This window comes from Balaenoptera ricei, chromosome 3 (genome assembly GCF_028023285.1).
Source record: "Balaenoptera ricei isolate mBalRic1 chromosome 3, mBalRic1.hap2, whole genome shotgun sequence".
Classification (NCBI taxonomy): domain Eukaryota; kingdom Metazoa; phylum Chordata; class Mammalia; order Artiodactyla; family Balaenopteridae; genus Balaenoptera; species Balaenoptera ricei.
This window is the reverse complement of record NC_082641.1, coordinates 18794085-18811062: the sequence shown is the minus strand read 5'-3', so window position 1 is coordinate 18811062 and position 16978 is coordinate 18794085. Positions and strand designations below refer to the sequence as shown.

At 33.3% G+C, this 16978-nt stretch overlaps 1 protein-coding gene across 4 annotated transcripts in view; it reads left to right on the top strand.

Annotated features, from left to right (window-relative positions):
* The window catches only part of CDH12 (cadherin 12), a 276586-nt gene extending 259608 nt beyond the window's left edge, over positions 1 to 16978 (top strand). For all 4 annotated transcript variants that reach the window (XM_059919224.1, XM_059919226.1, XM_059919225.1 and 1 more), the window contains 4 exons: positions 4931 to 5052; positions 8652 to 8769; positions 12643 to 12894; positions 15800 to 16978. In XM_059919224.1, coding sequence (XP_059775207.1) covers positions 4931 to 5052; positions 8652 to 8769; positions 12643 to 12894; positions 15800 to 16299 — 992 coding nt within the window. In that variant the 3' untranslated portion in view covers positions 16300 to 16978. The remainder of the gene's footprint in view (positions 1 to 4930; positions 5053 to 8651; positions 8770 to 12642; positions 12895 to 15799) is intronic.

Below are 16978 nucleotides of genomic sequence, written 5' to 3'. Positions count from 1 at the left end.
ATCCATTTTATTTCTCTCACCTATGATTTGTGAATTTCAGTGTATAAGTCCTACCTTTATTTTGCTAAATTTATTCCTAAATATTTTATTATCTTTGATTCTATTGTGAATTGAATTTTTCTCAGTTCTGTGTCAGTTTCTTCTTTGCTAGTATATTAGGTATAAAATGGCCATTTTTTATATTGCTCTCTTATCCCACAGCCTTAATATACTTGATTTGATCTATAAGTGTTTTGTGGATTCTTTAGGGTTTCCTACCTACAGGGTCTGGTCATTTTTTGATAAAAATACGTTTTCTTTTCCATCTGAATACTTTTTAAATTTTTATTTTTATTTGTTTGCACTGGATAAACCCTTAAGTGCAATGGTCAATATGTGGTCAGAGCAGACATTCTTGCCATGTGCTCAATATTAAAGAGAAAATATTTAGTCTTTCACCATTGAGTATGATACTGGCTATGGTTTTCTTATAGATGGACTATGTCAGGTTGAAGATGTTGCCTTCTATTCATTATTTGTTGAGAATTTTTAGTAAAATCATGAATGGATAAATTTTGTCAAATGCTAATGCTGAGTCTATTGAGATGGCTATGTGATTTTTTTGTTCTTTCTTCTGTTAATATGATATATCACATTGACTATTATTAGATGTTAAACTAACCTTTCATCCATAGGATAAATGCTATTTGGTCATTATACATTAGTTTTCTAATAAGCTTCTGGCATCAACTTGCTAATATTTTGTTAAGGAATTTTTGTACCTATTTTCATGAGTGATATTAGTCCATGCTTTGGTTTTTTTCTGATGTTTTAAATTGACTTTTGGTATTAAGAAACAACAAATAAGCTGGTGTTTTCTCCTCTATTTTCTCTATTTTCTGAGAGGGTTTGCAAAGAATTGATATTATGTGGTCTATAAGTAGTTGATAGACTTTCTCAGTGAAGCCATGAGGGCATGACTTTTTCTTGGTGGGGAGATTTTTAATTACAGCTTAATTTTTTCCACTTGTTTTAGGTCTATTAAGATTTTCTCTTTAATTTTGCAGTCAGTTATGACAATTTATGTCTTCCTAGGAATCTGTCCAGTTCATCTATGTTAACTAAAATTTTGACATAAATTTATAATATTATTTTATAATATGTATTTCACTTATGGTATTTCACTGCTCCTTTGTTATTGATTTTCATAATTTAGCCTTAATCTTTTTTATTTTCTTAGTTTACGCCATACTTTAAAATACTACTAATAAGGCAGTTCTAACTCAAATTGACTCAAAAAGTTATGGGATTTGATTGAGATATCACCAAGGATAAAGAAAGAAGATCTAACAAAACATTCTTGAAGCCATGAGGGACAAAAATAGAATTAATTATCGATAATTTTATCTGAGCCTAAAACTATTAATAAGCTAGTTATGCAATATAAGCAACATGGGTCAGTGAAAATTGGAGTTTAAATGGCTTGACTACTAAGAACACAGCAATTAATTGTGTAAGATTTTAGTTATTTAATATTTACAAAGTTCATAATTGAATTTACTTTCTAAGTATTCAATGATAACTAGTTTCTAATTTGGCAAAGATTCGGATAATAATGCTCATGCCAAATCAAGTTTAAACAAATTTCATCATTGCTGTTTCAAAGATTAGATGAGTCAGAAAGGAAATAAGTCATTACTTTTTCACATCATTTAATGAATTATAAATGAAAACATTTATATATATATATATATATATATTACTTTAATAAATATATTACTTTGGGAAAAGATCAATTCTTACTTGAGTATAGTAGTTCTCAAACAGAAATGTTACTATGTACCCAGACAGATTTACAAATATAAGGTGACATTTTTAAACATTTAACTATAAAAAGTTTTACAAATATGCAGTAGAAGAGAGAATTATATAATGAAACCCATAAACCCATCACTCATTTTTGACAGTATGAATAGCTTGTCTTTGTTGTTATTATAGTTTTTCCTCTATTCTTGTTTGGGCATTTATTTTGTAATTTCCACAGTGATGACTAGTGACATTTAAAATTCAGTATTTCTACAAATCCTACAGTGCACAGGAAAATCTCACACAACAAAATATTTGTCTTAGCTAAAATACCAAAAGCACACCTTTGAGAAACACTTTTAATAATAAGATGTTACAATACTGATCATAATTTGAGCCATAGTACTCATTGGGACAGATGTTCAAATCTATATTGCAGATTTATATTTAAAACTAACAAAAGGGAATTTTTCATGGGTAAAAATAAGCTTGAATTAATAACTTATTTATACATTATAAAATTAAATCTGTACTATAAACATAATTGTGAGAGAAGTCTTGCCCCATCCTCACACTAACTTAAAATAAAACTATAATCCTGAGGGAAAAAAAAACACTTTCTTCTTCATATGTCCTTGGGACTTGTAAATTATGTACCAAGTAAAATAGGAAGTAGTGGCTGATTTGTACATTGTACAGAAGTTGAATAGGTTAATATATAATAGAGTTTAAGAGCATGGACTTGAAACTAGGACACTTGGATTCAAAACCCATCTTACCACTTTTAACTTGGAATTTTTGGAAGAGTTACATTCCCCCTCCGTTCTTCAGAGTTCCATATACAATAAGGGATAATATAAATTTATTTATTTATTTTTGGCTGTGTTGGGTCTTCGTTTCTGTGCGAGGGCTTTCTCTAGTTGCAGCAAGCGGGGGCCACTCTTCATCGCGGCGCGCGGGCCTCTCACTATCGCGGCCTCTCTTGTTGCGGAGCACAGGCTCCAGACGCGCAGGCTCAGTAGTCGTGGCTCACGGACCCAGTTGCTCCGCGGCATGTGGGATCTTCCCAGACCAGGGCTCGAACCCGTGTCCCCTGCATTGGCAGGCAGATTCTCAACCACTGTGCTACCAGGGAAGCCCCTACAATAAGGGATAATAATGGTCTCTATATTAGAGTTGCCTGTGAAACCTAAATGAGCTTACTTGTGAAATGTGTCTTAGAATATGGGTACATTGTAAGTATTATGAAGTATTAGGCATTGATTTTGCTGTAGTTTTTGATAATTTACAGTTTGTTTAGGAAAGTGAACCTAATTTAACCAAACTGTTGATTTTATCTGTATTTTATGATATATGAATACTTAATAACAATAACAGAAGATGAGCTAGATCATCTCCACAAATGACAGTTGGTGATAAGAGTAATGATAATTTACCAAAACTAATCTAACATTCTGTAGAACACTCATTTAATACAACAAACTTAAAAACTTATGAATTAGCACCTATTAATACCACGAGCTGCAGAAAGATTAAATAACTTGTAAAAACTGAACCAGACCTTTTCTACCAGATAAGATAATGCCATGTAACCAATATTAATTTTTGAATAAATAGATATTTTTTGCATCCTTCTCCAAGATTACCAACACACCTTCTATAAACACAACCCATATTACAACATATACCATTTCTCTTCCCTTTATGTTATCTGTGCCTGCACTGGTACACAATGTTGGATTTCACTGTGTCATATATGAATATGTGAACATTTCTTAAGCTACGGTTGACGGTGCTTTTTTTTTTTTTAGATAAATTTTAGCACAGCAGAATATTGTAGGCTTGTCAGAATCAGTCATGTGGTGAGATTTGTATGCATTCTTTAAAAGCATCCAGATAGAGATCTATAAGAATACTAACATTATGAATCTTCAGTGGCACTGCAGATGAAGAATCTAACACAATAACCAATCATTTAAAAAGGTCTGGTGGAATGAACATAATATTTGGATTTCCATAGTCCTGGGTTTGAATATTAACTCCCCATCCCTCTAGATGTGTGACTTTGGACAAGATCCTTCGACAATTGGGGGCACTTTATCCATCTGTAAAACTTCATTAGGTAAAATAAATAAGTTGAAAGATGTGCATTATGTTATGCCTTATTAGTTTAATTATTTCTGGTTTTCTTCAGCAAATGACAGAGAGGCCGGTAATATATCACAAGCTGGGGCTAAAAATTGTGATGGAATTTTGGCAGAGATAATTTTTCAAACTAATTTTTTTGGTACTTCAAGAAGGAAAGGCTGTTTATTCTTTCCTTTCTTATCACCAGCAAGTAATTTCAGGGTGCGTCATAGTTTTCCACAATCTCTCTCTTATTTCTACTTCCTTAAATTTATTTTAATTTTCGTCTATGCAAAGCAGTCTCTCCTTCATTCTTGGAGTTTATCATCCTTTTTTGGAGGAATCATTTTGAGAGAGTTATTTAAATATGTAGATGATACTACCCAATAAAGTTATAGACACAACATAGAAAAGCATATGTTTTATCCAGTGAAAAATATCACTATTAGTGAAGATTGATCCTGTGAACTAACCCTGGTATGATGGCTACACTTGTGATGAAATACCAGCTAAATGTTTGACCTTAACTTTGGTGTTGATTTTCAGGGATAAATACTGGTATAGTGCACTGCTGGTGCTCTGACAGCGTGACATTGATAGCGCCAGTATTCATCTCTTTTTATTATAATTTTTTAAAAAATGTTTTTACTGGAGTATATTTGATTAACAATGTTGTGTTAGTTTCAGGTGTACAGCAAAGTGATTCAGTTATACATATACATGTATCTATTCTTTTTCAAATTTTTTTACCATTTAGATTATTACAGAATATTGAGCAGAGGTCCCTGTGCTATACAGTAGGTCCTTGTTGGTTATCTGTTTTAAATATAGCAGTGTCTGCATATAAATCCATCTTTTTATCATTTATATTTGGCACAATGCCTCAGCTTCCCATAAAGGAAAGGTCCTTTGGATTCCATATGAATGCTGATTTTTTTAAATGTTAATGCTATTTACTATAAGAGCAATAACTGATCAGATTTTGTAATCATCTTTTCTCCTTTTATATTTTTAACAGGTAACCCATTATTAACCAGCAGAGTCAACATATTAATTAATGTCCTAGATGTCAATGAATTTCCTCCAGAAATATCTGTGCCATATGAGACAGCTGTGTGTGAAAATGCCAAACCAGGACAGGTATCTTATCAATATTGTTAATTAAGAGTGTATAAACACCCACTATATGCATGTGTTTTAGGTTATATGACCTTGCATGAATATACACACATGGATCTTATGTCTTCATAAAAGAAACCATAAAAGATAGTAAATTCTTTTGAATTAATGGTATGTTTTGGATGTGGAGTTAATACCACAGGGGATAAAGTGATGATGGCCTAGTGAATATTCTTTGTATAACTAAAAGTTCTAGGATTGCAGATTCTGCTGTTTTCCATTTGTATACTGTGGAATTTCTAAAGAACTTGTGACTCTAAATCCAGGAAGCAAGCAACTTTAGACTACATTCTTCTATAGTATTTCTTGCTTTGCTCACATGCTTTTATGAAAGGGTGCATAACAATTCTTAAGCCCTTGAAAAATGGAAAGCTTTCTCTGGTGGCCTTGAGTAGAGCATCTGGGTTATTCAAGCTATCTGAATTACATTTTCTTATTACGTATTGCTCTGGAGGGAGGTTCTGGTGGGGAGAGGATATGAGGAAGGACCATATAGTTGATGAAAGTTGTCGTCAAAATCCTAGAGTTTATGTGGACCATGGTGGGTAGCTAGCTTTTTTCTACACTATTAAAAATGAATGAGTGAATATATAATATGATATGATATAATATAATGTAATATAACATAATATAATATGATAGGAACCAGTCATGAGCAAATGGTAAGAGTGTGATATGAAACAAGAATATAATTAATCCAAAATTGTATACCTAGGTTCCAAAAGAAAAATACATCAGTATGCTTTGCTTTGCTGTCTATTTCAATTACCTTTAAATAGCATAACTACTCATTTAAGTAAATTTGAAGTTTTAATTCTTACTTGAAGAAATATCTCAATATTTAGAACGGTATCTTTATTGAAAAAGGTCCTTTTTTAATATCTAGTATTTGTTTCAATTTGAATGTTTTCTACTGCTTCATAGAATATTTGTCCCATAGTTCTAATCCTGTGATGTTCACTAGCCTTATAGGTATTAAATTAATATTAAATACGAGTTAAAGTAAATGTTCTCATTCACACATGCCCCACTTCAAGTGCTCAGTAGCTGTATGAGACGAGTGGCTACCATTTTTATTAGTTTAGATCTACAGTATTTCCATCAGTACAGGAACTTCTAGTGGACCGTGCTGCTTTATTACTGCTTTTGATAATTTGGGGAAAGTATTAACTTTATTACAGTATGACTTAGTCATATTTTCCCAAGTGATAAATTTGGATCGTTAATTTTGAATAGACACAGAAATAAATTTTTTTAAAATTTTAATACTTTATCACTTTAAATGCATCCAAAATTTACATGGGGTGAACCTAGTGCCTGATTTATTGTCTGAAATAGTAGATGCTGCATAAATGTCTACATAAATAAATAACCTGAATTGGTTGTTTGCAGAGTTATAAGAGGTTTACCAAAATTCTACAACTTAGCTATTCTCCACTTTTCAGAGCCTTCTACTGCCACCCCAAAAATCCAATCCTTTATTTTTAGGTAATTTAGGAACATTAATTATTTCACAGCAATCAGAATTTTGTAATGCACTAAGTGAAAGCCTTTTGGAAATAGAACTCTATTTAATGCGTCTATGTTTTTCCAGTAAATTAAAGAGTTTAAAAAGTTGGGAATAGTAGAAGTTATTAGAGATAACTTGATTTTCTTATATTTAGACAAAGTGGTAAGGAATCTGTGTGGACATTGGAAGCTCTTTTTTTCTAATAAATACCTGTGGGGTATTCTGTGTCCTCTTGGGCCACATTTCCATACAAAACATAACCCTGAAATGTCTGAAATGTAGTATATGAGCATTTTCTGCTTTTGACCCCAGCCATCCTGACCCTTGTCTAGAAACTATGCATAGGAACTATCTATCTCTTCTGGACTATAATTGAATATGCATGCATGTATATATGTACGTATGCCTTATTAGCTATGTATCTATGTGTCTATCTATATTCAAAAGAAGTAAGAGAAAAGAAAGATGATGCTATATAAATCAATAGTGATTTACATGATGAACCAATGAAGTAAGGGAGTTGTTTTACTTAGGGCAATAACTCTCAAGTGTCAATTACAGATAAGTACCAGTTTATACCAAAAATTTCATCTCCGTATGCTGTTTTAAAGGATGTTTCTCCATTGTAAAGTTATGTTCTTGATAAGTTTTGATGTTAATTTAGTAAATAATTGTGCTAGTTGATAGCAAAGGCAAAACAAAACAGAACTTCACAAATTAATCCCCACATAATTTAAAGAAATTTTATGGGTGAGATATAGCAATCTGAGCACATGTGAAGGAAAGTTGAAGTTTTACAGGGTCTGTATGGTAATTATTTGACTAAATTGCCATATTTAGCCTTCGGTGTTGAATCCATGACAATTCTAAAGGCTAAATAGATCCTGTGTGACTGATTTACACTAAAATAGGGAACTGAATTTCTCATTAGAGGACCCATTGTCAAAATACAAAGTACTAGTACTGCACTAGACACTAGAAGCCCCAGTGTATACATTTGTGAGTTCCTGTGTGTTTCTGTGTGTGCCTACGAGCACACACAGCTATATGGGAAGGTAGATCATAGTCATAAGACTGGGTTTCAACCATGGAATAAAAACAAAAAGGGATAAATAACTGACATGTTTAATGGCATCAATCTAAGAGCACAGGATGCAGGCTTTGCCCACTGGGAGCAGGATGTCATACTTGAAATCTAAGGTCTTCCCCTGGCACATTCAAACTTAGTCTAAGAGTGTGGTCACCTGAGCAGCACACTGCTTTTATCCTCTTTGGCACACACTTCCTGAAATTCTTCCTGATGCAAAACCATTGGATATGTTAATAAATACCTCAAAGCCATTCTGATTTGCTTACGTATATAGTGAATTATCAGTTTCATAGTTTGGCTCTTGGAAGTTAACCTCCAAATTCTTCAGGGCATCTCATTGAAGTATCAGAATTTTAACTACTTAGATTACACACTTATGGGAACAATTTAGGAAAAATTTTGAAACAAGATTGGTCATACTTACTTCTTAAGAAAAAATATTCTATGAAAACACAATTTGTATCTTATCCACTGGGGGAAAGGAAACATAACAACAAAAACAGATCTACATCCTGTGTATCTCTTTCTCATCATTTTACTTAGTTATGAAAATAAAACTCATTCTCACAAACATAAAGATACTAAAATTTTGCTTTGCAAGGACTTTTAAATAATCAGGTTAGAAAGCATTTATTTCATGTAATTTAAAATGCAAGCAAGTACATTTTAATTTTATTTTGCTTATTAGTGAGAATTTTCAATGTCATTAACCTTTTTAGTTATGTAGATATCGATTTGGAAGTAGCCCATACCCTATACTTGTACCTGCCATTATTAACTGTAAATATTTAGCTATTTGTTTATTAAAATATTTGTAAATAATTGGCCTACTGATATGAATTCGAAAAATGTCATTTCTGTTTACTTGCATGTTTCATTAAAAAAACTTATTAGCCTGGTGTGTAGAGTTCCCTTTGAAACTGATGACTGATTTCAAGTCTCATCCCAACTTTGTTTCAGATAATTCAGATAGTCAGCGCTGCAGACCGAGATCTTTCACCTGCTGGGCAGCAATTCTCCTTTAAATTATCACCTGAAGCTGCCATCAAACCAAATTTTACAGTTCGGGACTTCAGAAGTAAGTTTAACCACATAAAAATTTACCTTTTATCATGCAACTTTGTAAAAGGACACAAATGTAGAAATCCATGCTCTTCCTAAAAGCACTCAAGCTCATAAAAATATAGAAATCCATATATAAGAAATACAAAATTTTATGGCTAGCAGTAAGCTAAATGTTAACCTATATAGACTATATCTAATGAGGCAAATTACTTCCATTTATAATGTGGACATTCCCTTAATGAGTCAAACAAACAATAGGTTATCTGGGAAATTGAATACTTTTCATGTTTTAAATATATCATTTGTTCTACATGCACTGCTTGTACATACAAGTAACTGTTTTTTTGAATAACACATGGTATGGCGCAGGTCAAGAATACAGGCTTTGTAATGAGAATGATATAGGTTTTCACTCCCACTGCATTACTACCTAATGGCAGATTATCGATATATTAAATTATACTAAAGAATTTCAACCTCATAGTTAAAATAAATTAACCTCAGGGTTTATTTATTAAATAAAATAGTGTATGCAAATCCTTTAACACAATGCCTAAAACCTATTACCTTTAAGGTAATTTTAGCTACCACCTCTGCCATCATAACTACACTTAAATTTCTACCACCACTGCTACTACCATTACTATCACTAATACTAATATTATCACATCTGCTGCTACTACAATCTACAAAAATATAAAGGACACTGGATTAGATATAATAAGGCTAAGTACTGATCAGTTGCTCTGACTTTATTTGTTCTGTGACTTTGGATATTTTATCTCTTCTAAGTTTCTGTAGACATAATATAGGGAATAAAAACTCCTGAGTTCATAATATTGGGTAGAAAAAAGCTAATTCTTGCTAGATTCTATGCTTATGGAACAAATGAACAAGTGATAAGATGGATGATATAATGATGGTGATGATTGATAGGAATCAAAGGATGCTCTGAGAAAGTTAAAGTTAGTTTTCTTCAAATACTTGGGGGAAGGAAATTAGAGTCACAGAAGGAAATTCAATAAGATTTACGCCATCTAATAACGTAATGTGAGGAATGGCTGGGAATGAAACAAGGTCCCAATTATGAAAGGCCTAATAGGTAGGGATACCACATGTTTTATCATGAAAACTGGAGTATGTTTGAGAATAGCAGTGGACAGTGTTTGTAATTTTAATTAGAGCAGCACACCTAGAATAGGGCTGTCCAAGTCAAACTGGACCATACTGTCAACCTGTCTACAAGTCATTTAAAGAGTGTATAACTTAAATCCAATGACCTGAGAAGTCTTTGAAAGGTTTACACAAGTGTTTAACATATTCAGATTGGCACTTTAGCAAATCAGTCTGGATGCAGTTTGGAAAAGACAATAGAAGGATACAAGACTACTTCTGATACTATTGTAGAAAATGGATGAGAGAATCTTGGATTAGGATAATCCAATGGATTAAGGTAATGGCTGTGAGGATAGAGGTGAGTGGTTGGAGATAGAATACATAGAGCTTCATTCTAGATCTCCTAGATTCCGTATGTAAATATGATGAAGAAGAAGACTAATACGACTTCTAGATCATTGGCTTGGGTAACTAAGTAGATGGTCACATCATTCAGGAACGAAAGTATTGACTATTTTCCACCATTTTATCTTTGCTGGAGAATCTATATATGATTAATCATAATAATATGAATCAGATCATCTTGCCTCAAAGTATAGTATTTTGTCATGATCTGAACATGCATTTGCCACTCATGCCATTTACCATAGCCCCTGTTTTATCTTGATATATTTTAAGTGTAATTTTAAGTTTTTTTGTTTAAATGGGTAGACACTTTTTTTCACCTTTTTTTTTTCTTGTGAGAACATTTAAGTTCTATTCTTTTAGCAAATTTCAATTATACTGTGCAGTGTTATCAATTACAGTCACCATGCTATATGTCAGATCCTCAGACTTTATTCATCTTATAGCTGATAGTTTGTACCCTTTTATCAACCTCTCCCTATTTCTCCCACCCCCAGGCCCTGGCAACCATTTTTCTACTTTCTATTTCTATGAGTTCTGCTTTTTTTTTTTTTCTTACATTCCGCATATAAGTGTTACCATGCAGTATTTGTCTTTGTCTGGTCTATTTCACTAGCATAATACCCTCCAGCTTCATCCATGTAGTCACAAATGGCAGGGTTTCCTTCTTTCTTATGGCTGAATAATATTCCATTGTGTGTATATACAATATATATCGCATTTTCTTTATCTGTCAATCGATGGAAACCATTTTACGGGTGATAATGAGCTTTAATATGTCTTTTTTCTTCCCACCATGGACAGCATAATGAATTCTATATGGTCACATATCAATTATAATACTGGGTTGAAAATAAATCTTTAAAAAAGGGGAGACTGCCTTTTGACATAACATGTTCAAGAATATCAAACCCTTAGCTCCCTAAGTGCAAATACACCGGAGTCTCTGACTTCCTATTTCTATTAATCACTTTCACCCAGGTTTCAGGCTTTAATCCTTGACTGTTCCTTTCCCCAGACTCAAGTATACAACCATCAATGGCTGAAGATTTCAATATTGATTCAACTAGTCCCCATTTTTCTATTCCTACCGTCAACACAAGTGCCTAACACCACTGACTCTTAGTGGGAATATTATAATAGACATTTGGCAGGTTTATATTTTGTTTCTCAATTTAAAAATATCCTCTGTGTAATGACAAATTGATATTCCCCTGCCAAATTCTATCTTATCACATAAACTTTTCTGAGTTTTGTGCTTCCTACTGAAATGGGTATAGAGAAGGTGCTTAATTTTTCATTGTTGAAATTAGAATCTACAAATAGAATGAATGGAATATTACTGATATAGTAACATTTTTCTGACATACTTGTATTTTAATGAGTACTATATCTTTCTAAAATTATTTTACCTGATTCCAAAGTGGGTATCATGTATGGCTACAGTGGACTAAATATTAGTACATTTCTAAAAAACAGCAAAATGTTTCTGGGAGTGACTTCAATAGACTCAAAAAATGAAATAGTGTTATGAATAAAACAAAAATTCCACTTTTCTGTACAGAAATAAAAGAAGTAAAGAACAAGTGCATGCAAAATAACACTTTCAATAGAAATATTAGTTGTACTAATATAAAATTTTAAATTCTTATTGCCTTGGATTATTCCAAGTAAATGTTGTATCATTCATTGTATCAAAATTAAAATGAAGTACTTTTGTGATTATATTAAAGTGATGATTATTATAATTCATGATATTTAAATATTTTAATGAATCGATGTTTCTCACACATTTTATTTTCCTTTCCATGTTTCTTATGATGTTTTGCAAAAGTGAAAAAAACATATATATATATTCACACATATACATATATATGTATTATAGATATGGATTAGGGAAACATCAAAAATCAAGCTTTATCTGAAATATTATATTGATATTTGTCAATTTTAAAGAACAGGTTCTTAGGTAAGATGTTATACTGACTCATCCTTTGTAATCTTGGCTCTTCTAATCATGTAAGAAAACATCCGCTGAAGTATTTTTTCTCTGTGAGATTTTGATGTCATAAAAAATAGTCTGTCAACACAACATACTCTTGTCTTGTAAACAATTTTCTATTCTTTCTGAATAGAAAATTTAATTCGTACACCAGACAAGATTAATGTCTCTTCTTTTCCTAAGGATTGTTTTGAATACATTTGATTACATTTTGGCAGCTTTCATAATGATAAAAGAAAGAATTAAAATATGGATGTATTTTGCTGACTCAAGAAGAGCTTCCTACTGTTTAACAGATACCAACTTGAAGATCTGAAGTGATGCTCATGGTAACCATCTTATCATAAATGTCATGTTTTGTAGACAACACAGCTGGCATTGAAACCCGAAGAAATGGATACAGCCGCAGGCAGCAAGAGTTGTATTTCCTCCCTGTTGTAATAGAAGACAGCAGTTATCCTGTCCAGAGCAGCACAAACACAATGACTATTCGAGTTTGTAGATGTGACTCTGATGGTACCATCCTGTCTTGTAACGTGGAAGCAATTTTTCTTCCTGTAGGACTTAGCACCGGGGCTTTGATTGCAATCCTACTGTGCATTGTTATACTCTTAGGTTGGTTTCAATATTAATCACATATTCTCCCTCTCTCTCTCCCCCTCCCTTCTTTGTGTATCTCACTCCTCATTTTAGCATGTAAATCAGTTTTTCTTCATTGAGATGCTACATTTGGATAGAAGGAAGACTATCTATCTATACTGAATTATATAATTATTATTAAAGTTAATTATATTATGAGTGTTAATTTTCTATTTTATTCCACATGGAAATATACCAATAGAAATAAATCAATAACATCATCAAAAAATATAAAAGTATGTTCAAGCCCTAGGGAATTTTCAAGTAATAACAGTTTGTGGCACTTGCTGCGATGAACTTTTTTATGACAAATATCTCATTTGCAGCAACGGTTTTAAATTCATTTTTTACATCCTAGTAATTATTGCTGCCTAATAAAGTGTTGTATAACCTTTAAAATTATACTAGATGAACAGTAGTTGTCAAGTACCAGTTTGATAAAGAAATAAAGAAAAGAGAAAGAACAGGAAAGAAGTAGAAGGTAAAAGCACCTCCAAATTTTTTTTCCTGTCTAAAGTGCTGGCCAGACACAATTCTTATTCCACTTTTCTCAGATCTCCTCACATCAAAAACTCTAACCATTCCCACTAGAACAGAACAGAACACAGTGAAATATCAAGAAGTGCAGCAAAGGGAAAGGATTGAAGTAAATGTATTCTGTAACATCTCTGTGAGAATGAAAACCTACTTTAGGGGCTTCCCTCTTCCATCAGCTCTGTTCAGCTGACTGTATTTCATTTATTCATTCGCTGCCAGATTCACAAAAGCAAAGACAGATTTTCTATTTTTCTAAGCATTCCTTTAAATTAAAATTGCAACAGAAGTACAGTTGGGCACTGTGGGATCAGCTTATATATTCATGTTTATTATTTAACCAAAATATTCTGACAAATGCACATACCTACCTTTATCTCTAGGATAGAAAATAGAATTTTAAAAACTTACTAGGGTGTAAAGCATGGTACAAGGCATTATATACTAATTTGTGAAGAACATTCTCTGAGTCAGAAGCTCATTTTGGTTTGGAGGGTAGAGTTCTGGTCCAATTTGCATGATGCAGATATTAATTCCACGCAAATAACCTTGATGTGTAGAACAAAGTATTCTTTATGTCCTTAAAATTTAGAATTATAAATTATATCTGACATCTGTTTGTGCTGATGATATAAACCCCTTTAAAAGGGAAGATGCAAAATAGTGTTCTCACACCTGAAGTTGAGCAAGATCAATTAGGTGTTTAACTTCAAAACAAGCGCTTCTTTTTCATACTCTTGGGGGCTGTCTGAGTCCCAGAGTATTTCCGTATCCACCTAGCATGATTTGGCATATTGTGGATGCTGGTCTTTGTCCTCTTTGGCCCTCTTACAGTGTAACAATTCATGTTGCTTAGGTTAGCATTATCACATACTGTCATCTGCCACTCATTCATCCAAACATTTACCAAGTGTCCACCCTGCTCCTAGTTGTGGATTGCTAGTACACAGCTGCGAATGTTGACACTCTTAGTCTTGCCATGGGATCTGCTTACAAATCCATCTATTCTTTGATCTCCTTAGCCAATCTCATACTCCTTTAGATATTCCAGTAGATTCTTAGCCATTTTAATGTCTTTTTTAGGGTGAGAGGTAGCATGAGAATCTTGTGGTGCTTGGGAACTTCTATTTGACCCTCAAGCACATCTAACTAGTCTCTTTCTCAGCCATAGATACTCTAAAGCCATTTTATACATATGCAGGGTTTCTCTGTGAGGTTTACAGTCTCTCACACACTCTCTGGGTGAACAAACAATAGTGCTTTTAGTTCTGAGATTTGCCTAAAGCCTGGAAGGGGTGCAGAGTGCTAAACATCTCTGCAAGGCCCATTGTACAGAAGCTCTACCTATATCTCCTCTGTCTTCCTCCTTAATTTTGGAAGAAGAGGGAATAAATGGGCTTTTATCATCATGCAGTCTCCTACTTTCTAATCCTAAGACAAGAGTCTTTCTTCCAGACTCTGTTATGGTAAATCAAACACTTTGGCTTTCAATCTATTGCCACCACTATGGAGGAGAGGGGGGGAGTATTATGCCGGGCAAAGTTGAGCACTGACTTCATGGTGTGAACCTGTGCTTATTTACTCCCAGAAAAAAAATAAACACTGTTGATGTAATGACGGCTGTGAGTTAATGGGGAACAAAGAGATATTCAATAATGAGGGTCTATAAATTAACTATTTCAAAATATTATCTTGCTTCAAGAAGGTAACCTGAATACTAGACTTTTGGTTTGGAAAATATCTCAATATGGTAGGACACAGAAATTTAAATAATTTGTGGTCTTAGCTGACATAATTTGAAAAGCTAAGGCCCTTATATTTTATATTCTCTCTCTCTCTTTCTTGTTTATTGTATTTAAAAGTGTCACGTAATTTGTGTTTATTTCATTATAAATACAGTAATGTTAACAACTGAGAAATATAGGTATGAATAATATCTAAGTGTTAGCTATGGGCAAACAATATTCAAGTTTTATTACTTCAATACTATACAGTTCTCTGTATGATTGGAACAACCATTCTTTTCTTTCTTTTTAAATTTTGTAACGCACACTTTTTACATGACACTGAGATATTTAAATACAATGCATGTTAAATGTAAGGCTACAATTGTTTGATTTTTGTGAATAATTTTGCTATGGTTTCATATTAGCTACAATTTCAAAATGAAGTTGAATTTAAACAATGAAAAAAAGTCAGCATAGATATGACCCTTATAGATTACAGTATGTTTACTTTGAAAATAATGGGGTACCATTAAAAACACTCAGCCAGCCCTGATCAATTTTATTTTTTATGGAGAGATGGGCTGACATATTCTCATATCGCAATTTTTGTCTTGTTCTAGCCATAGTTGTGCTGTATGTAGCTCTGCGAAGGCAGAAGAAGAAAGACACCCTGATGACCTCTAAAGAAGACATCAGAGACAATGTTATCCATTATGATGATGAAGGAGGTGGGGAGGAGGACACCCAGGCTTTCGACATTGGTGCTCTGAGAAACCCAAAAGTGATTGAAGATAACAAAATTCGCAGGGATATAAAACCAGACTCTCTCTGTTTGCCTCGTCAGAGACCACCAGTGGAAGATAACGCAGACATAAGGGATTTCATTAATCAAAGGCTACAGGAAAATGATGTGGACCCCACCGCCCCACCATACGATTCATTGGCGACATATGCCTATGAAGGCGATGGATCAGTAGCCGACTCTCTTAGTTCCATAGAGTCTCTGACCATGGAAGCGGACCAGGACTACACCTATCTAACAGACTGGGGACCGCACTTTAAAGTCTTGGCAGACATGTTTGGTGAAGAAGAGAGTTATAACACTGATAAAGTCACTTAGGGGAGAAGCAAAGGCTAAAACACAACCAACAAAAGAAATTTAAGAGAAAGGAACATAAATAGAAATCACACTTCTACACACACACCACACACACACCACACACACAAACACACATATCAGGCTTTCTAGGACAAGATTCCTTTGATTATTTGGTTTCTAGCAAGTTGCTATATTTATCATATTGTCAGTTTTGGTTTACTCTGCCAACACAAGGTAATTCCTAAAATGTGTACTTGCTTGGTTTTGTTCTGTTATTTTGGAAACACACTGAGACAAGCTCAGGCCTATTAAATACAATTTACTGACGTGACAACCTAGAACGAAGATAGCTATGTGGCATCATGGTGGAAGAGTGTTAGATTTTTCTTAATTCCACTAAAGTGCCTATTGAAACTCTTATTATTTAAAGTCGTGTAGAGTACACTCTGCTGTGATGGCTTTGCGGGATTCAGACACAGAGGACATAAAACAAAGACACTGGCTTTATGTCAAGGAGCAATAGCAACACGCAGACTTCTCATTCCTTTTAAGGAAAAAAGAAGAATACTTTCTGAACTCCATCTTCTTATAATGAAAATGCTCTTTTTTTTCTTTTTTAAACTGTATGCCAAAACACATTTGTTTTTCCTACCCTCTGAGAAAAGTGAAATAAATGCGATAATATCAAATTCAATATGTA